The 26,039-nt window shown below is 36.6% G+C and overlaps 1 protein-coding gene across 1 annotated transcript; it reads left to right on the forward strand.

Moving 5' to 3' along the window:
* Positions 1-15,068: 15,068 nt before the first annotated feature.
* LOC121976884 (kinesin-like protein KIN-13B) lies at positions 15,069-24,633 on the forward strand. The gene is made up of 12 exons (XM_042529281.1): positions 15,069-15,377; positions 15,466-15,660; positions 15,886-16,047; positions 16,152-16,259; positions 17,282-17,359; positions 17,453-17,534; positions 22,490-22,649; positions 22,714-23,016; positions 23,102-23,320; positions 23,402-23,843; positions 23,917-23,982; positions 24,058-24,633. The coding sequence occupies exons 1-12, from the start codon at positions 15,222-15,224 to the stop codon at positions 24,235-24,237; spliced, it is 2,151 nt and encodes a 716-aa protein (XP_042385215.1). The 5' UTR covers positions 15,069-15,221; the 3' UTR covers positions 24,238-24,633.
* The last annotated feature ends 1,406 nt before the right edge of the window (positions 24,634-26,039 follow it).

Genomic DNA, 26,039 nt, shown 5'->3' on the forward strand with positions numbered 1-26,039 from the left:
GGATGACAGGAGAGGTAGATTTGAATGAGATGAATGTGTGAGATGGGTGGTAGCACTTTTGGAAACTTGTGGGAGGAAGGAAAGAGAAAGGGGTATGAGGAAGGAGATGATAGCGGCGGCACGACCGTGTAAGCCTTTGCTCACCCGTGCCCTAATAGGAGTGGAATTGGGCCGGACCGTGTAAGAATCTGCACGCCCTCCTCTTGATAGCTTGGCACGACCGTGTCAATTGACACGGCCGGTACTTTCCTCCTCTCGGCCGCGATCGCACGACCATGCCAAATTTGCACGGCCTGTGCCCTCTTCCCCTCTGGTGACTTCACACGGCCGTGCCATTCAACACGACCGTATATTGTTCTTTCTCTGCACAAGCCACACGGTTGTGCAGGGTTGCATGGCTAGTGTCATTTCTTCCTCTGTTAGCTTCACACGGTCGTGTGGGGTCACACGACCGACTCTCTTACGCGCGTAGTCCTCTGACGCCTCCACACCCATGAAACGATCACGGCCAGCTTGTGGAGGTTATGCACATCCTGAGAACAAAGATCCGACAATAAAAAAAAACTTCATTGAACTAAATAGAACGACAAATTGATAACAAATTAAAATGAAAACCCTTAGATTGCCTCCCAAGAAGCGCTTGTTTTTGGTCTTTAGCTCGTGCCTTGAACGTCGTATACATTTTCTCGTCCACCAGTGTACTCTTCCGCAGCACCTCGTCCCTCGAACGCATCGAACCCGTTGGTTCTCTCCCAGTGTCGTCCTTCTCGCTAGCCGCGTCTTCCGCTCGACTTCTTGTGTTCCTAAGCTCCTGCACACTTAGACACAAGGGTTAAACCAAACAGGACCTAACTTAACTTGTTTGATTACATCAAAACACTTTGGGGTTCCAACAGGTTCAACCAACAGTGAAAAACATTAATTTGGACAACTTCCTTTTTTGCGCGTTGCTCCAGAAGTGACTGTACAACACCGAAACACTGCACCAACAGTGATGACACACAAAGCTCCGATTTCATAGTCACCAGTAACTTTAATTTTAATTCTTGTAATCTCTAATAGTTCTTATACTTTAATTCTTGTAACTTCATTCGAACTACTAGTGGATTGCTTATCGAAAGCACTCAACAAGTGTGGACTTTGGTGTACGAGTCATCATAAGCTCCAAACTAAGTAAAAGCAAACAGTGTTAGAGATTGTTTATTTTCCTTTACTATTATTACATTAAGTTATTCTAATCGAGTGATTTATGAAAAACATGAAAAAGTCATAAGTACTATTTACCCCCTCTAGCGTTTTCGATCATACAACTAAGTCATAGTGGAACTGAACATCTAAATTCCTGATTGGGAGTTAAGCATGAGCTAAGTCTTGGTTGGAGGCCAAGCAAGAAATTCCTAGTTGGAGGCTTGTTGAATCAAATTTAAATAGTTAACGCTTGGCAAACAAAGTCCTAGCTGAGTGTTAGGTAAATCAAGTCCAAGTGGTTAAGATTTGGTAAACAAAGTCCTAATTAAGTGCTAAGTGAATTAAGTCTTGGAGGAGTCAGCTGAAAGCTGAAGGCTTGACAAACAAGTATAAGTGGAAGTAGCTGAGAACTATGACTTGACACCTCAATCTAGACGTGTCAGTTGAAGGCTGAATGTTTAGACTCAATGTAAGTGAGAGTAATTTTAAATTTTATATTTTACTCATTATGTGTAACCACTATAGGAAAGTATATTTGACAATTCAAGGCAATTGGATAGAGTCTGGTGGTGACTGACTGATGATAACGCTTAACGAAAGGATTTTTAATGGTCCAGGCGATTATATCAGGGTTAAAGCGACGGGAGGATATGGGTGACCAACCTAGCTTTCCGGTGACCGGGAGATGACGTTATCAACAATCTGAGCGAGTTAGGTCAAGATCATATTTGATCCCTCTCCTAGCAATCGGAGGGTTTACGTGCGATCGAAGAGTCTCATTAATGTCATCGAATGGATAACAGTTGCAACCACGTCAGTACTTCTCGAGGGGACCAGGAAATCTCCATGCAACTGAATGGGTACAAAAAAAGAGCTTCAAGACAGAGCTTGTAAATAATTTAATTATTCATTCACACATTCTCTTGTGCTCTCTTGCCTTTTGTATTGCAACACGCTGCGATTTGCATTTCAATTTTAATCGGCAAAAACTAGAGTACAATTTTATTTCTATTGTGTTGCCTCATTTTGTTATTGTGTTTAATTATTTAGATTCTTTTTCTGTAAGGCTTCTTCTCCACTTAGGAGAAATTTATAAATAAGAATCATATTATTATTATGATTATTATTATTGTTGTTGCATGTGATTGATCAACTACTTGTATGCTTAAATTGTTAACTGAATCTATTACATTTTTATATTGTTTTGTCTTATTTGATTGAATAAGTTTAAGTAATCTTTATTTATGTTGTGCTACTCTGATTAATTCAACTGTTTTTACTATTTGCTCATTTAAAAATTCTTAATTCTATTCACCCTCCCTCGAGTGTCGAGTTTGATCCTACAATTTAGTATAAGAGCATGTTGAGCTGATAGTACGCTAAGAAATCCTGGTTAGGTATATGTCTAGGCTGGATAAGAAGTACCCTACTTGGTGTATCTAGTTAAGTGAAGCTAGAATAAGCTAACTAACCTCACTCTAAGTGAGTTAGACTAAGGCATTATATTAAAGTTGATTTAACGCCAGATTCTTAAGCTAGCTTTGTCTAAAGAAGTGGTTATAGTTCCGATTCTCAAAAAGACTCTGTATCTCATCACGACCTAGAAGCTAACTTTGGAAACTTTTACTCAATTAGCCCAAATTAAAACATGAATCTAATATAGGGTGAACTTTGTGCTTTGAGTCAGGAACAAACAATTAAATTGATTAACAATCTGAGCCTAGTTTGCATTCAAATCCAATCCCTAATTAGAACCATATCAAATCCAAACCAAATCCAATATCCTGTTCTAGACCTTAATATAACTTGAACAATTTTTTTCTTGAAAAATGTATTTGCAGGAAGAATTCAACATAATTCCCCTGCCACTCTTCAATAGCAACAATTTTGCCTATTGAAAAAATAGGATGGAATAGTATCTTATGAATGAAATAGAAACTATCTGGTAGTGACGTAAGGCTATATGAACTACCTACAGATAACAATGGGCAACATGTTTTTTATTGCAGCTAGAAAAGTGAAAATAAAAGAGAAGCTTAAGCCAATGTTAGAGTCATAACTACATTGCAATGTGGCTAACATAGGAACGATTGACTAAAGTCGGCCAATTCAATAGCTCTAAACAACTCTGAGAAAAACTAATTGAACTGCATGAAGGTTTGGCTAACTCATGAACTGCTAAAAAGGACGTACTATTAAGTCAACTTCAAAATATTCAAATGAAAGAAGGTGAAACGGTAAGTCAATTACACAACTTCTTTAAAGAAATAATGAACGACATCCACATAATCAGTGAACAAGTCGACAATCGTGACTTGATCATGTACGTACTACACACTTAAGGTATTTCCAAGGACCACTTTGTGAGCATCAATGGTTGATGCATACAAAGTATCTAAGGATTTGTCTACTATTAAATTAGATGAATTCTTTTGTGATTTTAAACTTTATGAATAGACTACTCTTGATCAAAAGAAAAATGGTATAACTTTGATTACAAATAAATTCAAACTAAGATCCAAACCAAAAGAAAATATCAAGTCAGAATTTGAGTTTGAATCAACATCTAACAAATATGATATCTCTTTAGAAGTCGTACACCTGGTTAAAAGGATAATCTAACAAAAGAAGTTCACCCAAAGACTTGTGAAAAAAGAAATTTTCCAAGAAGGATAGGGTGAATGTTCGATGCTTTAAATACAAGAAAAAGTACACTTCATAATCGACTGCCCTTTACTAGAAGAAAAGGAGGAAGAATATGAAAATAAGAAAAAGAAAGCACTAATGCAATTAGGATGAATCATCATCAGAATCTGAATCAGACTCAAACTAAGTCAACATACTGGCACTAACGACAATCTAAGAAGATTCATGTTCAGAGTCTGAGCCAGAATACAACTTAGCATCAGACTCAAATTATAACAGTGACTCAAATAAGTCAGCTAATGAGGTAACAAATCCTTTAACTGAGAAGTTATATGCTACTATTGATTATTTGACAAGACTCTAGCTAAATACAAGTATAGAGTTAAGATTATTCTTAAGAAGGTCAAAAACCTTAAGGAAAGGGCTAACTTAGACTCACTAACTTAGGTTAATCAAGTTGGAATCTCAACTCAGGTGTCAAAGCTTCAAGAAGAGAACTCTAATTTGAAAAACCAAGTTAATGAGTTAAAGTCTACATTGAGTAAGTTCACATCCAGATCTAAATATTTGAATATGATGTTTGGGACCAGACGGACTACATGCAACAGAACTGGACTCGGGTTTAGCTTGAATTAAAATCATATCTCTTACATTACCTTAGTCAAATGGCATGCTAAGGTTAAGTTGGCTTGAATTCCTAAATCATGCTTAGTTAATAAAGTTGAAAATAATAATTACTATTGGGTACCCAAACAACATATACACGTGATTAATGCTAATGATTCCTATGTTAATCCAATTGCCAATTTGAAATATGTTAGAGCTTCAACTTAGGGAGAGATCTCTCTTAAAATTTCTAGACTAGGATCATTTCAAACCATATTTACATATTTATTATTTTCAAACATAATTTATAAATTATAATATTTTATCTTCATAAATATCTTATTTTATTACAATTCATAAAAGGACTTAGCCTAGGTTCTACCATAAACAACATGAACCTATAGATTTAGGCAACTAGTATCTCACAAACACATTAGAAAATAACTTGCTTGTGTTTGAAAAATATATAAAGACATAAGATACTTAAGGTTACAACCTTTGATTCAGATACTTATATCAGTGCATTAATATGAATTAGGGGCTAACAACTTTTAAATTGATTAAGTTAGATAATTTCTACATGTTAACAGTTTAGTTTTATTTTCTATAAAATTGAGTTGGAGATTCTTACTTAACCTAAACGTATCTGTATATTGGTGATTGCATCTATATTGTTAATTATGATCCATAAAATTATTAAAAAATTTAGCACATGGTCGACTGAGACCCTATATGGTCAACCATATTACCCTTTAATAGACAAACACGTACAACCACCAAATTTTCATCCTAGAATTATTTTCCATATTCTCAATCTCGATTTCAAACACACTTTGAACCCAATTTCAATTTGTGGCTCATGTTCAAGACCCTTTTGTTGGTCCCTTGCGGCCGGTAAGAGAAGGTTGAATTGCCCTACACAAAAAAATAAAATACCTTTCTCTACTCGATCGAGCTTTAAAATAATTACACACTTAAAGAAATATTACAAAATAAAAGAGAAGTGCGAGATAATTAATTGACTTGGTTGGCAATCAGAGGATTGCTACTTCAAGGCAAATGAGCTCACTATGAAGATCTCATTCTCGAATGAAACGTCAAAGGCTGAAAGCCTCATACATTAAAATTAAGCTCGTAAATGAAAAACAGAAAGAGAATTAAAGTACAGAGTATATTGTTCGAAAAGGAGAAGACCAGGGTTCTATTTATAGTCCACTAGTCGAAAATGACCATTTCCTAACGTGGCATGGTCCAAGCGCTCTGGCCCTCTTTAGGTGCCCCCAGTGTGGCACTCTTATCATCTCACAAACGACTATACGATGAAGCTGGGATAAAACTTTATCCCGGTCCAGGTGCCTGGACCTGCTCTAGGCGCCCGGACCCTTGCTGATGTTGCTCCACAATGTCGTGGAGTCGAGGCACTCTAGCTGGATCAAGTTGGTTTGAGCACCCTGAGTAGCTCCGAGCGCTCGGACTTCGAGCTCCCAGAATAGCTCCGGGTGCCCGGACCAGGATTAACTCCATATTGACTTTTTGTTTCGGTATTCTGCTCCAGCTCTACTCACTTGGGTGATTTTGGCCATCTAGAAAGGGCTCAGACAAACTCATTTTTCAACATTCTTGAGCAATCTTCCGCTCTGGCTTATCGTCCCTTGGAAACGCCACGCACTTCCTTTTCATTCGCCAGTGTACTCTTTCGCAGCACCTCGTCCCTCGGACGCATCGAGCCCGTCGACTCTCTCTCGTGCCATCCTTCTCGCTAGCTGCGTTTTTCACTCGTCTTCCTGTGCTCCTAAGTTCTTGCACATTTAGACATAAGACATCAATAAATAACATGATCTAACTTGACTTAGTTGATTACAACAAAACTATCACGAGGTACTTACACCTTTTTCTTCAAATCATCATGTCTAGGTAATTATTTTCTTGACACCATATTTCCTCTTTTTAGTTGGCTAATGTCTTTTCTTATTAAACCTAAACGTAGATTGACTAAACTTTCAACTCATCCTTCCATTGATTCTAGATTTCCTTCTGAGGACCTTAGGCTTCAATCAACATAACACTTATATTCTTATGCCTCCTAAATACCCGAATATAGACAAAGGGTCAGTACTTGAAGAATTGGATTTGATATTATTAGAGTTATAAGGTTGCAAACAAAGTTTCATATAAAAAATATATGGCAAAGATCATGAGCTTATAAGGGAAACATATCTCTATTGGAATAAGACCTTTTGGGTAAAGTCCGAAAATAAAATCAATAGGGCTTAGGCCAAAAGTGGACAATATTATACTATTATAGAAATATCTAAATTTCTTAGGTTATAACAATTGGTATTAGAGTCAGACTGCCAAAAGGCCTAACCATCAACTATGCACAAGAGTTATGGTCTAATCGAGGTATGTGAGTAGAATATTGACCTTGAACAAAGGAAATAATGGCTCCTATGCCTGGATCAAGAGGACCAGACACCAGGCAGGAAGTTCTGTTGGACAGCAAACAGAGAAACCCTAGTTGTGGCTAGGCAAGGAAGATCTAGTAGGTTAGTTGGACTAAGTGGCAAAGAAGTCCTAACAAATCAGGTGGACCGAGGGGCAAGAAGACCTAGTAAGTCAGTTGGACCAAAGTTGTAAGGTTGCAAATAAAGTCTCGCACTGAAAATACATGAAAAAGATCATGAGCTTATTAGGAAAAGATATTTTCATTGACATTAGAACTTTTGGGTAAAGCTTAAAAATAAAATTATGAGAACTTAGACTCAAAGTGAACAATATCATACTATTACAAAAATATTTAAATTTCTTCAGTCCTAACAGATACTATATTCTCTTATTAAGGTATATTTAAATTCATATATGAGTAGCATTATTTCAAAAGAGAAAAAGTAGTATAGTTTGAATCATGTGTATACTTCTTTTAATAACATATCATATTATACTTACTGCAGGATGAAATGATGGATGTATTAGTTTTTGAGATTTGAGTTGGAATGTAATGAATTTAAATTATATTATTTTTGAATCATGTATGATATTTTGAATCATGTAGTTTAAATGTTGCTTTGTTGTTAGTGTGGTTTGTAATGGGATTTGATAGTGTATCGACAATTTTGCTTTGTTGAATATGGTTTACTTTTTTGTTAAACATGAATGTTGTATCGTTGAATGTGAATGTTGTTGATATTGAATGTATCATTGGTGAATGTGATTATTGTTGTTATTGTTGTTGTTATTGAATGTTGTTTGATGTAGTCAGAATCTCCACTCTTTGCTACCTCAGACCTCCTCTTATGTCGCAACACTCCAATAAAGGTTCACACTAGTAGAGCCTTCCTTCTTTAATCCCTGCATTGTTCTTCTACCAACTCTTAGATGCTCTGCTACCTTCATTTGCGAACAAGTATGTTTCCAATCCACAAGCTTGAGCAACAAATTCAACTCCGATGAGCGGTGGCGAACACCGCCAAATTTGCCCCTCCGATACCTAAGTTAGCAACAGGTTGAGTAGCAAAAGTGCCTCCCTGAAGGAGAGGGCTTGAACGTATACATGAAAGGCTCCTTTGGAAAAAGTTCTGAAACTCACCCGTTTTGAGAAGAAAGAGAGAGGTACTAGACGAGGTAGAAGGAGATTTTTGTGAAGCTAATCCCTTATGTAAATCGTTAGTTGCTCTTTATAGAAAAGAAAGTCTACACCAATCTCCTGTACACCCTTTACCTTTGTCCTTTCACCTTTCTATAGCATGGGTCAGAGGCCATCTTGGCGTCAAGGGGTCATACCCTAGTGTCAAAAACACGCCTTGACATACCCCAAGGTGCCCTGTTGCTAATAATGAGGGACCAACGCTCAAGCATCACCTAGAGGCATGTCTCTTCCGACCTTCCCTAGTTTGCCCTTTGGTTCAATTGGCTGTTGTTTCTTTGAGGAATGTCAAAAGGCACAACGCGATCAAAGTGACTAAGTTGCATAGGGAAAATACCCTTTTGGATTGTTTTGGTAGTTCGCCCAACGGAGTCTCCTAATGGGCCACCGGTTAGCATGGCAGCATTGGAGGTGATAGAAGAGGGCAATTGGAGGGGCGAAGCCTAGGGTAGACACCCGTATGAGGGATATCCTCGCTGACCTGGGAACCATGCTATGGATGCCCTCTAGCGGAGACATGCCTATGCCATCGGTAAAACATGGAGGGTAGAGCTAAGAGGGGTCTTAGCCATGATAGAGATGTACCCAATGGTACCCCTCCCCCAATTTCTTACTTTTAGAATTTGTGGGGACTTGGTCATGACGGGGTTATTCCCGATCTATTACTCCCAGAGTCTGTGAAGACCTTGTAATGGGGATGTACTCGAGGGGTTGTTTCCAATCTATTATTTTTGTAGTGCGTGGGGGGCTCAATCGTAACGGAGATGTACCCAATAAAATTGTTCCAATCTATTATTCTTGGAGTGTGTGAGGGCTCAATCTTCGAGTCCGTGGAGACTTCGACTATGCAACTATCCTCAGACTAGTGATTGGAGTCCTAAGGACTCCTTGAGGCACGGATCGTGAGGTATATCATTGTTGTTGTTGAATGTGAATGTGAATGTGAATGTGAATGTATTAGTTGTTGAATATAAATGTATTGTTGAATGTAAATAGAGTGAAATCTCTCAAATAGGGGAGGTTTAGTCAAAATTTTATCAGAAATTAGCAATGGAATTTAATTCGGTCGCTAAATTATAATAAATTAGTGATAAAATATTTATTTCCATTGCTAATCTTAGCGACAAACTTTTATTTCCATCGCTAATATTAGCGGCGGAGTTAAACTTTAGTCACTGTATCTTAGCGATAGAAATTAAATTCCATCGCTAAATGACGTCGGCGACCAAAATAATTAAAACTAAAATTTTTCGTCGCTAATCGGTGTTCTCCTTGTAGCGAAACAACTTCTACAATTGGTAAGAAACAAAGAAATTGCAAATATTGCTAGAAGGAAGAAGAAGTTTTAATTTCAGGTTGCAAGTTGAAATCAAGTTGCTAATAAGTGAGAGAAAGATTTAAGGAATATAAGGTTTCTAAGTAGGTTTTGTCAAGCCTGATTAAATTCACTGCGTTGCCTAAAGTGATCATCAACTCTTTTTTTCCATCCCAACATTAGTTGCTTGGCAACTTATCACCAATTGACTGATGTACTCGAATGTTCACTCGATTAATCACCTAAATATAACTTGTTATTCGTTACCTCCTTGGATTTAATCAATTGATTAGTTGGCTAACAGAGCAATTGGTTGGATTGCACACTATTGATCAAATCCCAAACTTTGAATCTTTGTGGGTTTGGATTTTCATGTTCCACTAATTGATAGATATTCTATCAGTTGGTTAGGAGCTTAACTATGAGTCTGTCTATAATGAGTTCTATCCTCACTCTATGCATATATATCACTAAATACACAACACACATAGTTTACGCCAAAGTCTTACCATTTGCAGCTCAGCTTTGCTCCTTGACCATCTTGCATCATGTGACTGCAACCCTCAATGCGCACAAGCCCTTGAATTATGACATCAGATAAGATAGCGATTATCCTATAGACAGACGAGAAGAAAAAATTGAGGAGAAGACAAGAAGAAAATTCGAAGAAAATAGAATGAAAACTCGCTATATGCTAAAAGAAAATTTTGTTAATAATTATGGAATGAATCCTTATATAACTAAACATGTGTTTATATAAACTCTAAACTCTAAGATAAAGAAAGAAAAGAAATCTCAATATATTGACCTCAATTCTTATCTTATCAATCAAGAAAAAAAGCCTTTTAGAAAATTAATAAAATAGGACGTTGATATAGATAAATTATAATGTATAAATATTAGAAAAATCAAAATTACCTTAAATATTGTAAAAATAAAAAATGACTAAAAATAGTAAAAAGATCTTCGGAGATTGTGATGAGGGCCTAAATATTATTTTTTTTGGCTCAAAACTTGGTAGTTACGGATTTCCCTTAATAAATATAGATTTTTAAATTTAATGATAAAATTTGATTTTAAGTCCCGAATCAAAAATTATGATCCTTTAAAATATTTGAAAGAGATCATATTTAATTGCTCCTACGTCATCTTATTCTTATGTCATCTTTTATGTCTTTACCTATGTAGTTCACCTCCATTAATTATCTATAATCGTTGTTGCTCTTCAATGTTTCTCATCTTACCGTTCATTGGTTGGCTCATGTAACCTTGTTTAATCTATTCGGATCTCGAGCCATTAAGCCTCCAATTTAGTTACACCAAGTCATGTTTATGGGATCATGGTGCTGTGATAGGATATTTGGAAACCCGTGATTCAAATCTCAGCTACGATGTATTTACAAAAAAAATTTCTCTAAATAAGGGGGGCGTAATTAAAGGATGTTGGACTTCTGGATTGACCACCGCGTGCGTTTCTCGATTTACCTTGATAACCGATGAAAAACTTCCGTGAGACTGAACCGATCACCCTAGGAATAATCAATAAGACTAATTAAAATTATCATTTTTTAGTTACACCAAGTCATTCTGTAAAACTACTCCAATCACCACTTCAGTATTTTTCATCACACAATCCATTAGATGTCCCATACATCCTAGCCATTGAGTGTATCATCTTGGCCACGTAAAGTCATAAGTTCTTCGAGCTCCGTGTATCTTCCTGCAAGTTCTTGTATACTCAAACACGCATATTAAATTATATGACAAATATATAACTTAAATCATATGCCCAAATATCAAAATTTAAAGGTCACGCTAAATTGCTTGAGGCATAATTGCATCAACGATCTATAGGGTGAAAAATAAGATTTTACTAATTATATATCATCTTGCTGAGTGTAATTGCTTTGCTTCTACAAGTGTCTACAAGTAAGAGAGTGTCTTGTATAATTCACTAGGTCTCTAGCAACAATAAGAATTTACATGGGATGACCTAAATATGTTATGTTAAAGAAACACCTAATTTGGGAACATAACTTAATTATTTTTTTTTGCAATGCATAAATTACTCAAAGTGATCGTTAATTAGGGAGTGACTTATACTCAAAATGTTAACGCTTATCTATAAATTTTTATGGGGCTAAACTGGTTGCCTAGATTCGGTATTACTTGATTTATCATTTTTTTATTAACGTATATCTATCTATTATGCTGCTCGACTCCTCATGTGTGATTCCCGTGTGTGACTAAGTGCACAGAGAGTCGGACAATATAATAAAATTCTCTCTCTCTCTCTATATATATATATCTGTGTGTGGGACGCCTGGAAGTGATCTGAACGTCAAGTAACAGTGCACTTTCGGGCGGCTAAATTATTTTCGGACGTCCTGCGCACTCAGTCATGTACGAAGAGTCAGGCAGCATAATAAAATCATATACACACACAAGATTGATATGCCACAGCAGACTTAAGGGCAGCTTGCCATGTGGCAGGCACACACTGCCACATGGGCAATTGCCCTCAAGCATGCATGCATGCATGCAGACATGCATTGGAGGTGGGTAACGTACCATCAAAATTGAATCGAAGTGCTCGAGGGTACACCCGGGTACCTACATTTGTGAGTCACCTAGCAGCGTGTGTGTGTATATATATCTAACTTCCTAGTATAGAAGTATATTGAATTTTCCAACATCCTGGCCTACGCGTATCAAGATATGAATATGATGATGTTTAACATTTAGCATCATAATCAATTCAATTATCACTGAAACACTAAGGCTGCGTTTAGTTAGACGTAATGTACTCTAGTTTATAATTAATCCAATTTATAATATAATATAATGTAATGCAATCTTGATTATATTACGATGTTTGGTAATGTAATGTATGTAATCTTTGATTTCAATAGTGATTATATTCTTTTGCTTGGTATTTAATACTTTTATAAGGAATATAATTCTTATTATTATAAAATGACAAAAATATTTTGCGACCTTTGCCGAAGGAGACGGCTGATGGCGACGGCCGTTGCACCTCTACCTGAGCCAAAGGTGACGGTCGACAACAGTGGCCAACGGTGCCCGGAGGTGGTGGCAGCCGGTGACGGTGTTGGCAGCGACATCGGTGACCTGCGGTGCCTGGAGGTGGCGGCCCAGAGGCGGTGGCCGACGGTCCCCGAAGGTGGTCGAAGGTAGGGACCGATGGCAACGAGCTGCGACCAACGCCCGGAGGCAGTGATGCCCGAGGCAGCACCCGATGGCCGGTAGAGAAAACAATGTCGGTGACCGGTTGACGCAAAAAATAGACTAGGGGTATATTGATATTTAAATTTTAGTTAAATGGTGACTTTGTGATGTAATCATATTACATAGTGTTGACCTTGTAATCCAAATTATAAAATTTTATTACCTTTTGTAATTCAGATTATATTACATTACAACTTTAAAATTGTAATCAATATTGCAATGTAATCTTGATTACATTATGAAAGCAGATTACATCCTATTAAATGTAGCCTAAGAGTATATCTAATAGTTATACCTCTAAATAAGGTTTTTTATAACCCCCAATATGCAATTTCAATGCCAAATCAAAAATAAAAAATTTAGTATTCTCTCTATAGTAAAAAAAAACTCCTCTAATACTTTTCTGTGGGCCCTATATTACAAATCATAAACTCTCTATATTACAAATCATAATGCAACACTATTTTATTATTAATTACGAACTCTATCTTCAAGAGAGAAAAACAAGTTGTCCCCTCGAGGGGGTGCGATGGTTAAGACATGAGATGTTGCCACATGAGCTCTTGGGGTCGAAACTCGGCGTGACCGAGCATAACCTCCCCCATGTCTTGGCCATTTGCACTAATGGCGAGTAGCCACCCGTGATTTACCTCCTCCGTGTTGGCCTAAGGACGGGTTGACAGGGGGGGCGCTGGGGGCGAGCGAATCGCCTTTTTGCCACAAGAGATAAAAACAAGTTTGAGTTTTCAACACCCCTCTTGAACTACAAACCTCAAACCTCACTTTTACAATAATTCAAGCTTTTTTATTATGGTTTTTTGATTTTACAAACCTCTCAAAGCTGACATTGGAGATGTCCTAAGGGGGTGTTTAGTCAGTGGATTTAGAAATGAGGGAACGAAATGATAATAAAAGATAACGTTTGAATTATGAGTTTAGAAATTATAATTTGAAAATGATTTCTAAATTTATGAAAATCTACTAAACTCATAAACTAAGCCGGTTTCATTTTCATTTCCATTCTTATTTTACCTTACTATCAAACATATACCCATAAGGGTGCGTTTGGTTCAAGTTATCATGTATAACATTGGTTATGTGATTACCAGGTAATCACATAACCAAGGTTATGGGGAATAAAACATAACCAAATGTTGTTTGGTTCAACCTAGGTAATGCAACAAAAACTTGTTTGTTTGAAGGTTTTAATGAATATATTAGTTTAATATTTTACCGTATTACCCTCAGTTACAAAATCAACTATACATATTATTATTATTATTATTTAATTTTTTATGTTTTTTTTACTTTTCTTTTTCTTTTATATTTTTTTTACTTTTTTATGTGTTTTTTTTATTTTTTTTAATGTTTTTATATTTTTTATATTATTTTATTTTTTTACATTTTTTAAATTTTAATTTTAATTTATTTATTTTATTTTTAATTTTTAAAAATTTTAAATTTTTTTAAAAAATTTATTTTTATTATTTTTAATTTTTTTAAAATCTTTTAAATTTTTTTAAAATTTTTAATTTTTTTTAAAATTTTAAATTTTTTACTTTTTAAAATTTATATTTTAAATTTTTTTTATTTTTTTAAATTATTTTTTTTTAATTTTTTTTAAACATTTATTTATTTATTATTTACATTTTTTCTCTTTTTTTCATGTTTTTTCTTATCAGAGGATATTTTTGGTAAAAAAAATTCGTTAACCCCGGAATCAAGAAAAACCTTAGTTTTCTAAGGTTTTCCGATTCCGGGCTGCATGACCCTTTTGCTGACGTGTCAGGCATGGAACATTACTGGGGAATCATCGAATACCTAAACCAAACAAAGTTTTTGTTGATAACCTTGAATGGATAAGCAAGGTTATCAAGAATAACCCCGAACCAAACGCACCCTAACTATTTTAGTCATTTAACCCACCACCACCTAATATTATTAGGATATTTTATTGTAATTTTCTAACTATATATAAAATAATAAAATTATTAATGAAATAATAATTTTCACCCAACAATAAATAATTTTCAAAATGCATGAAGTCTCTCATAAGCCTGGCAACCACATCGCTCCCGGACACGTGTTGCATATCCAACGGCACCCGCTCGGCCTCGATGGCCCATCTGTCTCCCGTCATCCTATTTGGACCGGGTCCGCCCCTTCACCCGGACCGGCCACCGATTTCGAAAGTTTTTGAATTCGATCACATTCCACCACCAACTAACATTACTTAATTCGAGGCCTCCGCCTTGACTCCCTTTGGCTACGCGCTTTTTCCAGCCTCTGCGAACATACCGGACTCACTTAGGTTCCTCCAATAGTATGGGTGGTAATCGTGGGAGTGGAGGTGCTAGGTAGGTAGAGTTATTTCTCGCCAGTACCCTCACCATTCTCTTTTAACTCTTGCTTTTGCTTGGCTCAGGTCATTTGCTTGCGCTCCTTGCTTGTTCCTCTCTCTTCCTCTCGCCGCTCCTCTCGGTAGACCGTAGACGGCGCAAATCTCGCGGCGATTCGCGGAGGGAGAGCTGCGGCCGAGGAAGAGAAGGTCCGATCTCTCTCATCGGAGGTAGGATGAACGGTGCCGTTGTCGGCGGGAGGCAGATGCAGCAGCGAACCGGCGGACAGCTCCACCAGCGGCAGTACTCATCCGACCAGATTTTCCCTGAAGCAGGAGGGGGCGGCGCCAGCAAGTGGCTGCAGCTCGGGGGACTGCCTGCTTCTCAGCAAGTAATTGGATCCAGCCGGCCCACTTCGATCTGGTCGGGATGCGTATCGTTTTCTTTTTCCAAGGTTTGAATCTTTCTCGGTGGTTCAGGTGGAATATTCGAGGATGTTGAGGAACATGCAAAGGGGGATGAGCGGGGAGTTCTTATCATCGGCGGAGCCGTTGACGCCGCCGATATCTTCGCGGCCCTCGAGCCAGAGGAAAAACGGGGAGGAAGTGTTCCCAAATGATCTCAGTCCGGGGATCTTAGATATCCATTCCTTCGACACTGAACTTCTCCCAGAAGTAATCCTTTCTCTCGTCTCTGCTTTTCCATATTGTCTTACTTCAGCAACTAGAGATCTCATTTTCGTGTTGGATCGTTACTTAGCGGGATAACTTTCTTTGAGCTATGACTAGGATATCCATAGTTGTACAGCTAAATTGCCCAATATAATTTATCTCGTCAAATTGGCTGTCTTCATTCAAATTTTTATTGTGTACGCAGTTAAATTGTTGTGTTGTGGGCAGATGACAGGTGCGGGATTTGGTGCATTACCACTTGGTTACGGCCATGAGAGAAACTTGGATGACATTGAGGCTAGCTTTTCCAGTAACAGACCTTTGAGCCGCAATATAGTACCACCATCTGAGAAAGAAAAAACAAGTTCGGTTGCCAAAATCAAAGTGGTGGTATGCCTTTCTTCTTTTTAACATTTTAGACGCTTTTTTTTTAAGCACCACATTTTAGACTAGCTTTTACATCATTTTTTTCTTTGCTTATAATCTCAACGAAGGTAAGAAAAAGACCACTTAACAAAAAGGAAATAGCAAAAAAGGAGGATGATATCATCACTATAGAACCAGGTTGCAACTCGCTTACCGTTCATGAGACAAAATTCAAGGTAATATTCAAGAGAATTTGTTGCTTGTTTTAGAGAGTAGTTTCATCATATATATATAGTAGTTTCATCATATATATATCCATTCAAAAATCTCTACATGTTTTATATGCTTGCTACAGAGTTATTCTAGCAATTCCAAATGTAATACTAAACATATATCATAATTAGTTGATGATTTATAGCCTATCCAAATACTTGTCTTCTTGCACTCAAATGGAACATAATGGTTGATACTTCCAAAAATCACTTGTTGGTAATAAATTCTTTTTTGAGTTTATTAATATATAGTTATACCCGTTTTCCATCTACAAAATCCTCTTGAGTAGAAAAGATGAGGAAAATAAAAGAAGAGTGACAGAAAAAGATAAATGATGAGATGAAGGAGAAGACAAAGTATTCGGTGGGAAGAGAAGGGATAGAAATTCATATATTTCTGATCCTACCTTATGTATTGGTAAGTTTACTCAGCCTCCAGAACTTGTAAAAATATCATAAAATATATAGCAGAATTTGAGAAAATGTTACCAAATTTGAGAACTAGATGAGAAATGGTAATGCGTTTTAAGTTTGATTCCATTTTCCTTTTCTATCTTTTATGACAGTTTATGCAGGAAAATATTGAGACAAGCTCACCAGTAAGTTCTAAAGCATACTCACTTTGAGGGATAAATAGTCAGCTATCTTATTGTGCACTTTGAGATTTGTTGTCTCACTGAGATTTGTGTTTGCAAGTTGGTAGTCTTCGTGGTTAAAAGGTGGGTATTTTTAAGAGAGTCTCAATCACAAAATTGTGAAAGTATTCATTTCAAGCAAGTGTACTATTGGTTTGCGCATTATCCAGTATTAATCTTAATCAAGTTTTATTAATTGCCTATAGCGAGAGTCTTCTCTCCGCTTTTCTCCATCAACATGTTAGTTCATGAAATATCTACACTATCAGCACAATGAAAACTTGAATTTGGATATCCTTTACTGTTCCAGTATCATGCTTAACATCTTCTAATTTATTCTGATTGGTTTAGGTTGACCTAACGGAGTATCTTGAGAAGCATGAGTTTGTGTTTGATGCTGTACTGGATGAAAATGTCTCAAACGAAGAAGTGAGTGATAGAATAGACTGCTCGAGTTTAAAGTTGACTGTTCGAGTATAAAGTTTTCTTTGCCAACCCCTTTTTGTGTATTTTATTCTGTAGGTATATCATGAGACTGTTGAACCAATTGTCCCTGCTATCTTTAATCGTACCAAGGCAACTTGTTTTGCCTATGGACAAACAGGTAAATACATTTTTTACTATAATTGTTTCCTGTCAATTTCTTTATTGTTTACAATTTTCAGCTATAATGTGTATATAATACTATATGAAGCAAATTTATGTGAAGAATAACATATACTCAGTGGACTGTTGTAGGATTTGCTTCAGATTTTTCAACTGTAGCAGTAGCTTCATGTATGATGATTAGTTATCACTCTAAAAAGTAGTAGTTAAGCTTGATATAGTTAACATTAACAAGCTTCTTTATTTCTTTACCTTTATTGGGTTATGAGCATGTATTCTATCCTCTTTTTTTTTCAATATTTCTTTTACGAAAATTCTTTCTTTGAGTTTCTTGGAAACCAATAAATGCTGGATGTTATATGTGTAAAACAACTACTACTTCAATGACTAGAAAATATTGGTTGCTAGTGTTAATGTTGTTAGGTTATTAGTATTCCGTGTTTTAGTCCTATTTTGGATGTATTAGGTTTAATTTTGCTTCTCCATCCCCTCGGGGCGGTGCGATGGTTGAGGCATGAGGTGTTACCATTTAGGTCATGGGGTTTAGGGTTTAGGGTTTAGGGAACTTGGCACGCCCGAGCATGCCTTCTCCCATGCCTTGACCGCTGCATTAATGGCTAATAGTCATTCGTGATTTACTTTCTCCGTGTTGGCGTAGGGACGGTTGGCAGGGGCGTAGATGTGCTGGGGCGAGCGAATCGTCTTTTGCCACAATAGATAACCACAAAAGACACAATAGATGACCGCTAACAGGAAGTTTTTTTTCATCAGCCTGGTGAGATTGAGGGGATCCACCTTCCCTTTCTTCTTGAGATTCCAGTATTCGGCTTCTTCCCACCATGAAGCTCTGTTGGCCTCTCTCTCGTGCTTATGCCATATCTAATTCATGAACAGAAATGCCCTCTTGCTCTGCTCTCTATACCCTCCATTGATATCAATTTACCTGGTGGCTTCATCTCTGTAGTTCAACATCTGCGTGCTGCGACTTGGTAGAATGCATGGGAGGCCCCATTTTTTTCACATGCACATCTCATGAACTGCGTATCATTTGGTTTAGGTTGCTATTTCATCTCTTGCTGACTGTAAGACTTTTGCTTTGACTTTTGCATTTGTGCGGCTTGCAACTCTCCTCTTTTAAAGGAACCTTCTGCTGCCTCCATGCAACATTGGTTCCTTCGTCACTACAATTCCCTCTTAGAGACTATCTTGGCATAGTGACAGATGCAGCTTCAAACAAGCTACCCTGACCCATAATTGCAAGGAATTTTGTGACCATGCAGAGTGATAATTGAGATGGAACTCCTTCACACTTGATCTATTCAGGATTCAGTGTCTCCTCATTAAGCCTTTTGATGATGGATCTCCGCAGGTATTCTTTTTATTGAAATGTGTTAAGGACACACACCACATATTTAGAAAGAAGGGTGTATATCAAGAGAATTGATTTAGCTATATAATTGATTTTTATTTAAGTCGAGTATCTTTTATTTTCAGGATTTAGTCCAGTATCTGTTCTTGTCAATAGGATTTATCTTTTATTTTTAGTAAGAATAAGCCTTTCTTATTTAGTGTTTGTTTTCTTCCTTCGTCGGGAAGGAACGTCAGTAGTTGTATTTAAATGACTGGAATAATGCAATAAAGAAGATGACTGAGTTTACAAAAAGAAATCAAACCCCATAGATTGAGAGGTTCTCTAATCCCATCCGCCTCAAATTATCCCACACGACCATAGGCTGACAAGGTTGTAAAACCAAGAAGACGAAGATTAATTCCACCAATCAGCCCATCCCATTACGCAATCCATATCCAAGGGCCATTACTGCCACTTCTCTTTTCATCATCTATGTTCAATCAGCTGTCAATCTTTGAGAATTTGTTTCATCAAATTCCCTTGCGATCAATCTAACAACAACCTTTGCTTGCTTCTTCCCACTAACAACTTTTTCTTTTTCTGGACAAGCAATTTCATTCTTAGGCAAGGCTATCTTCCCTTCCTAGCTTCTCTTCCTATAGAAATCAACTTTGTTTTGTTTGCCAACTGTATTTGCGCCTCTTGAAGAGCTAGTGATGACTTGAACAAATGTTTTCTTCCTTCACAATCTAATGCAGTTAGACTTTAAATCTTTTTAAAATGCAAGTAAAAAGTTTAAAATTGTTTAAGTTGCTAAATTTTTATGGTTTGTTATATTTCTTATAAAATAGCAAGAGAATTTTAAAATGTTGTATAGATTTAGAAAAAGTCAATTAAAGTTTTTATTGGGATGAACTAATTTTTATTTATAAAGGATGAGTCTTTTATCAATTTCTAAAAAGGGAGTAGAATCTCATGTATTTTTGACAATTTTTGAAGTAATAAAATTTTCTTTTAATTCTCATGGTGATAATTCTTTTTTCAACTGAGAGAGTGTTTCCTCTAGGTGAGTTTTATTTTCTCTTGGAGATATGTATCCCTTGCACTTCATTAATTTCATCAAAAATTTTAGGCGGTTCAACGATTCAATATTGATTCTGTGTAAATTTGCATTAGAGCGTAAATTTAGTGATTCAATCTCGATACTAGTTAATCCCTCTCTTCTCCATTGTCCTCAGGTGTTAATGCCACCCTCATCCATGATTTGTCCCATGTTTTCTCCTTTGAATGCGATCTAACCTAATCCACATTCTCCCTCCGTTTCTTCATGCACTGCTTCTTTCTGCACTCCTATCGCTTCAAAAGAAATCTCCATTGCCCATGCAACAACTGCTTTCTTATTGATGTCATTGCCTTTGCTATCATCAGCTTACTTTTTCACAAACCACTCGAGCTGCTCCTCTTCAACTTTGATGGACAAACATCATGTGTTACCACACCCACCGTCAGCTAAGCAACCACTCTTGATTGGACCATCATCAACCCCTTAAAGGGCAACTAAGCACCTCTGCCATCCTACTTGCGCCATTGCCTCCTCGCAACATTGACTCCATCCAATTTCCTTTCCCTCGACATTACGTGTGGTACCATCGATGTTGATCATCTCCTTTGCACTAGCATTGACGCTAGCCTCTTGTTGCCTTCTGTTGGTTTACTTTTCTTTGTTGTCCAATTGCCATCACCTATTCATCATCCATTATTGTCGCTGCCATGACTGCCCCTGCTTTCTCTAAATGAAGCCAAAATTTGATCATGAATAGAGCACAATTTGAAACTTAACTTTTTTTTAATGCCTAAAATGTTTTATAATTTGCATTTCATCAATTTATAAAAAAGTTCTCCACTACTGTAGCAGGTAGACGCTTACTAGCTAAAATTGTTTGACCATTCAATTGTACAGGAACATGCATTGTCCATTCAGCCATTAATTTTTCTTTTTGATCTTTAGCATGTTTGTACATTAGTTGTGACAGTCAGATGATATGTCTTTCCTCTTCCGATGTTTGACACTAATCAGATATCAATAATGGAATGATTACTTTCCTGTTTGATAATTTTTAAAATTTTGGATTATCTTGATATACGTACAACCTTTTGATAGATAATATTCATTTTCATTTCATATTTTCCTCATTTATTTTGAGCTCTATTTTATTATGAAAACTTCTGCTACGGTTACTTCTAAATTCACATAAAAGGTTGAAATTTGCCTAAAAAAATATTCAAAATCCTTATCAGCATTGTGTTATAATTAGAGTTTTCTTCTAACCACATGAATTCTAGAAACCAAAAGAAGAAAAACAACCCTATGTACAAAGATCTAGTTTTATCATTAACATAGCATAATTAAATGAACTAAAACAACAACGATGAAACCTGAATGCGGTGGAATAGTCATCGTTGTAGAGCGTCGTCCTCGAGATCCTGCAGTGTTCCAGAGGATTTAGGGTGATGCGCTGAAATCTCTATGTGAATGGGGGGAATGCAGAAAATATGTTAGTATATGTAATCCAACAGGGGGCCGGATTCTCTAGTTTGCATATTGCGAACCAAAGGATGGTCCCTTTATATGCATTGGTTGGGATTGATGGCCCCCACCTGTAAAATAGGTGGGGACCATCAATCTCCACCAATGCATGCAAAGGGACCATCCTCTGGTCCGTAAAAGCGGACCAGAGGATCTCCTCTCAATCCAACAGGGACCAAATCAATATATTGAGGATCTGCATCTTTTATCAGTCCATCATTAATAATTGATGCAGGTAATAAATTCTACACAAATAAATCCACATCCAATAGCCAAAACCCGAATTCACTTAAGTTAGATCACTTAATGGGTTTGGATTCTTAATGGCATAAATCCGCATGTCTCAAATCACATTTGAGTCCACTAGAAGAAGATTAAATCCAACACATTGATCTTAACTGATTTTAGAAAGAAGACTACATTGCACTACTGAGATATCCTTACATTGAGCTCAATGGTGGAATAAGATCCATGTAGTTGTTCTCAAATACTTGGGATTCATCTCTTGTACAGCCAGTCATTTCTGAACGAACTGGAAATGTTAACGAAATAGTAGTTTGAAATGTTTTTATTTCTTTATTTCTTAATTCTAAACTTCAAGTTAAAAAGAAATAAAATTGTGGATATTGAAATTATTTTCTTATCCTGTGTCCCAAATCAAACATTTAATACTTGCCCTAAAACAATTTTAGCATTTGCCATGACCTGAGAATTATGCACACAATATTGTTCTTATTGATTCCATTTAAATTCGTCCAAGCTAAATTTGTGCAAGTTTTGAAAATTTGGCCTTCTGTTATTTGATTTTTTTTTTTAAATCTCCATAGTTTCTATGGAACCCTTACTATACATTGTATTTTCTATTTGCTATTTGTGCTTGTACATTTTTCCATTTGCTTTGCTTAATTGTGTCACTTGTTCTCTATTTCTGTGATTATTGCAATATGATAATCAAAACTTTTGCTTCTAGATTTGGGTGGCTGACTGGCTGAATTTTGTATCTTCCTTTTCTCAGGTAGTGGAAAGACATACACTATGCACCCACTACCTCTTAAAGCATCACAAGATATTCTGAGGCTAATGCATCATGCATATAGAAATCAAGGTTTCCAGTTGTTCGTCAGCTTCTTTGAGATTTATGGAGGAAAGCTCTTTGATTTGCTAAATGACCGAAGGTCTAATCTTATTTTCTATTTTAGAATGTTTTTTCCCCTTCACGCTAACATGTTTATTATATAGGAAGCTTTGCATGAGAGAGGATGGAAAGCAGAAGGTTTGCATAGTGGGTTTGCAAGAGTATAGGGTGTCAAGTATTGACACCATAAAGGACCTCATTGAAAAAGGTAATGCAACCAGGAGTACTGGCACAACTGGAGCAAATGAGGAATCATCCCGTTCTCATGCCATACTTCAACTTGCCATTAAGAAATCAGTAGATGGTAATGAATCAAAGCCTGCTCGAATTTGTGGCAAACTCTCATTTATAGACCTTGCTGGAAGTGAGCGAGGTGCAGATACCACTGATAATGACAAGCAGACAAGGTAACCATTTTGTAAAATATAATTACAAAAGAAACATGGTCATTTTTTTTCCCAATGCAATGATTTTTGTCTTTTTCTAATCCAGAATAGAAGGCGCAGAGATCAACAAAAGTTTGCTTGCATTGAAGGAATGCATTCGGGCCCTTGACAATGACCAGGTTCATATTCCTTTCAGAGGGAGTAAGCTAACTGAAGTGCTAAGGGATTCATTTGTTGGTGACTCACGCACGGTGATGATATCATGCATATCTCCAAATTCGGGCTCATGTGAACACACTTTGAATACTCTGCGATATGCTGATAGGTGATGGATTATGTAACTGTGTTACTTGGAACTATTATACACTGATTCCTTTTAGTGCTAAGCGGTTTCAACTCTTTGCAGGGTGAAGAGTCTCTCTAAAGGAAACAGTAAAAAGGATCTTTCATCAACAACAAATCTAAGAGAGTCAGTTGCTGCTCCTTTATCTTTCTCCAAGACTGAAGGAAACACTGCCGATGCCAGTGAGAATTACAAACGCGGATGGTCCAAACAAATTGAGAATGAATCCTCGTTTTTCAGTGCGAGAGAAGATGGCATACTGACAGCTTCACAAGCAAACCATTTTCAGGTTAACAGTAGAAGTTCTACAACCGCAGAGATGTTTAATTACTCTGAGGATGTACTTGAGCAAGAAAAACCATCTCTGATGAAAGGAAAGGCAGAGGCTTACGCTGTTTTGCCGACAAATGGGAAGGCGAGGAGGGTTGATTCGCTGGTGAAACGGAAAGATGTCTTTGATGAAGACTCTTTTGATTCCGATGATGAACTAGCTGATCTTTTGAAGGTGAGCATATTCAGCACAAAATGCAAATCTCTTTCCTAGACACTTAATAAGATTCTACATGATATAACCGCAGGAAGAAGAGGATTTGGTGACAGCTCATCGAAGACAAGTGGAGGCAACGCTGAACATTGTCAGAGAGGTAAGATCTGTCAAACTGAATATAATACTCAAATTTGGTTCATTTAACTTTCTTGATTTTTTACTTTATAAACAGGAAATGAGACTTTTGGATGAAGCATATCAACCTGGTAACCAGCTGGATGAATATGTAACTAGACTGAATGCCATTCTCTCTCAGAAGGCTGCAGGAATCGTCGAGTTGCAGGCTCGTCTGACTAATTTTCAAAAGCATTTGACTGAGAAACATGTGCTTGTTTCATCTCTTGCCCCTTGATCTTTATTTGAGGAAGGGCATTGGATGAACCAGTTGCCTGGTACAATTTCAAGATAAGCTATGGACTATGGTACGGGGTCAAGACTGGTAGTTCTTCCTGGCTGCTTCGATATCAAAGAGTAGTGCAGGCAGATTGTCAAGAGACCTGAAAAGTTTGGGGCAAATCGGTTTCTTTGGCTATATAATATTGTTGTTAGCATTTGAAGTGAAACCATTTTGGTTTCCGTTTGTTTATTCCTTTTAATTTTCTCCCGCGAAATTGCTATGAGGTAGCAATGGGTTTTTTTTTTTTTTTTTTTTTGTCTCTTTCGAGATGATGGTTTAACACTAGTTATTGATGTACGGTTCTAAAAGTTTTAAAATGTTACTTAAAATATATCCAGAATTGTTGTTCCTCGGGCTAAACTTATTAAAAACAGATTATAAGCTTGTACAGTTTGTAAGTTATTTTAGGAGTTTATAAGTTGTTAGGTCTTATTTTAAAAATAAATTGTTAAAGTGTTTGGATAAACTTATTATAATCAACTTAAAGATATTAATGTGTTTGGTATTATAAGATCTTTTTATTAATAAAATTATCAAAAAGGGTATAATACTATTAATAGAGAGTTTTGAGATTTTTATTAATAGAGGGTTTTGGATAAATTTCTGCACCGGGGGAGAAAAAATTAGAAAGAGGTGTTGGCGGAGAAGATGACATAACGTTGGAAGAAAAGTCGGCGGAGATAAAAAGATATTAGATTTATAAAAATTTATGGAGGATCAGATGGGGATTTATGAAATTATATAAGGATATTTTAGAGAAAAAAATTATTAAAATAAGATTTTTTTAAAAAAGTAGGGTCTTCCATACTTTTTTAAAAACAACTTATAAGCTTCAAAACAACTTATTTTAACAACTTATAAGCTGTTTGAAAAAAAATTTATCAAACAAATTTGAAGAGCTTATAAGCTCCAAAACAACTTATAAACTGTTTTAGAGAGTTTATAACCTCAGTCAAACACCCTCTAAGATTATAACTCTCAAATATTAATTAAATCATGTTAACCAATAATGTCTCGTATGGTTGAGTTTGACCCATTTATTTTGACATGATTGGAAAATGATTTTTCGATGGTATTGTCATGTGCATTAAGTGCGCAAGAGCTTAGCAAATTGCAGCATGAGAGTTTAACAAATGGTCGAGTTGAAGGTTTTACACCTGATGCTTTAGAAAAAAGGTAGATCTGTTACCTTAGCGGCCTTCCTAGTGCTGGCCCCATGGATATAAAGGGAGGTTCATACAGGTACATAGATCATAGACGTATAGCGGGATAAACCTCAGGTCATCAGTTCCTGAGACACTTGATGCTTCAAAGGTTCAATAAAAGGTGTTGAAGATGCATTTGATGCCCACCATGTATCGAGGAGGTGGATCTGTTCTCGATATTAAATTTCTTGACATACCGTTCTTATTAATGCTAATGCATTGCCATTCATGTATGTTTTAAGCGTTCATTCTATTTTTTTTATAGCCTAGCTATTCACGTCTTACGGCCCGACTAATTCTAGGATAGGCAATCTTTTCCCGGTTTGCCCATTAGGTTAATCCAAAAGTCTGAGTGGCCCAGTGACCTAGAAGCCCGGCTGTCCCACTAGTTCAAACACAGTGACGAATTTCTTGCCGGTCATGAGATTCGAATACAAGGTGTGTGGAAAATACTAATGAGGTTTTAGCCATAGCTAAGCATTCGTCCCATGAATAGTGATAAAATAGTCGTGACATATTTTTGTTATTTGGAGTCTAGATTCAGTTCTATAT

Source organism: Zingiber officinale, chromosome 4B (assembly GCF_018446385.1).
Source record: "Zingiber officinale cultivar Zhangliang chromosome 4B, Zo_v1.1, whole genome shotgun sequence".
Classification (NCBI taxonomy): Eukaryota; Viridiplantae; Streptophyta; class Magnoliopsida; order Zingiberales; family Zingiberaceae; genus Zingiber; species Zingiber officinale.

Coding starts and splice junctions, on each gene's coding strand:
- LOC121976884 (XM_042529281.1), top strand. CDS start 15,222: ATGAACGGTGCCGTTGTCGGCGGGAGGCAGATGCAGCAGCGAACCGGC. Junction 15,661..15,885: donor ACACTGAACTTCTCCCAGAA/GTAATCCTTTCT, acceptor TGTTGTGGGCAG/ATGACAGGTGCGGGATTTGG. Junction 17,360..17,452: donor AAAATGTCTCAAACGAAGAA/GTGAGTGATAGA, acceptor TTTATTCTGTAG/GTATATCATGAGACTGTTGA.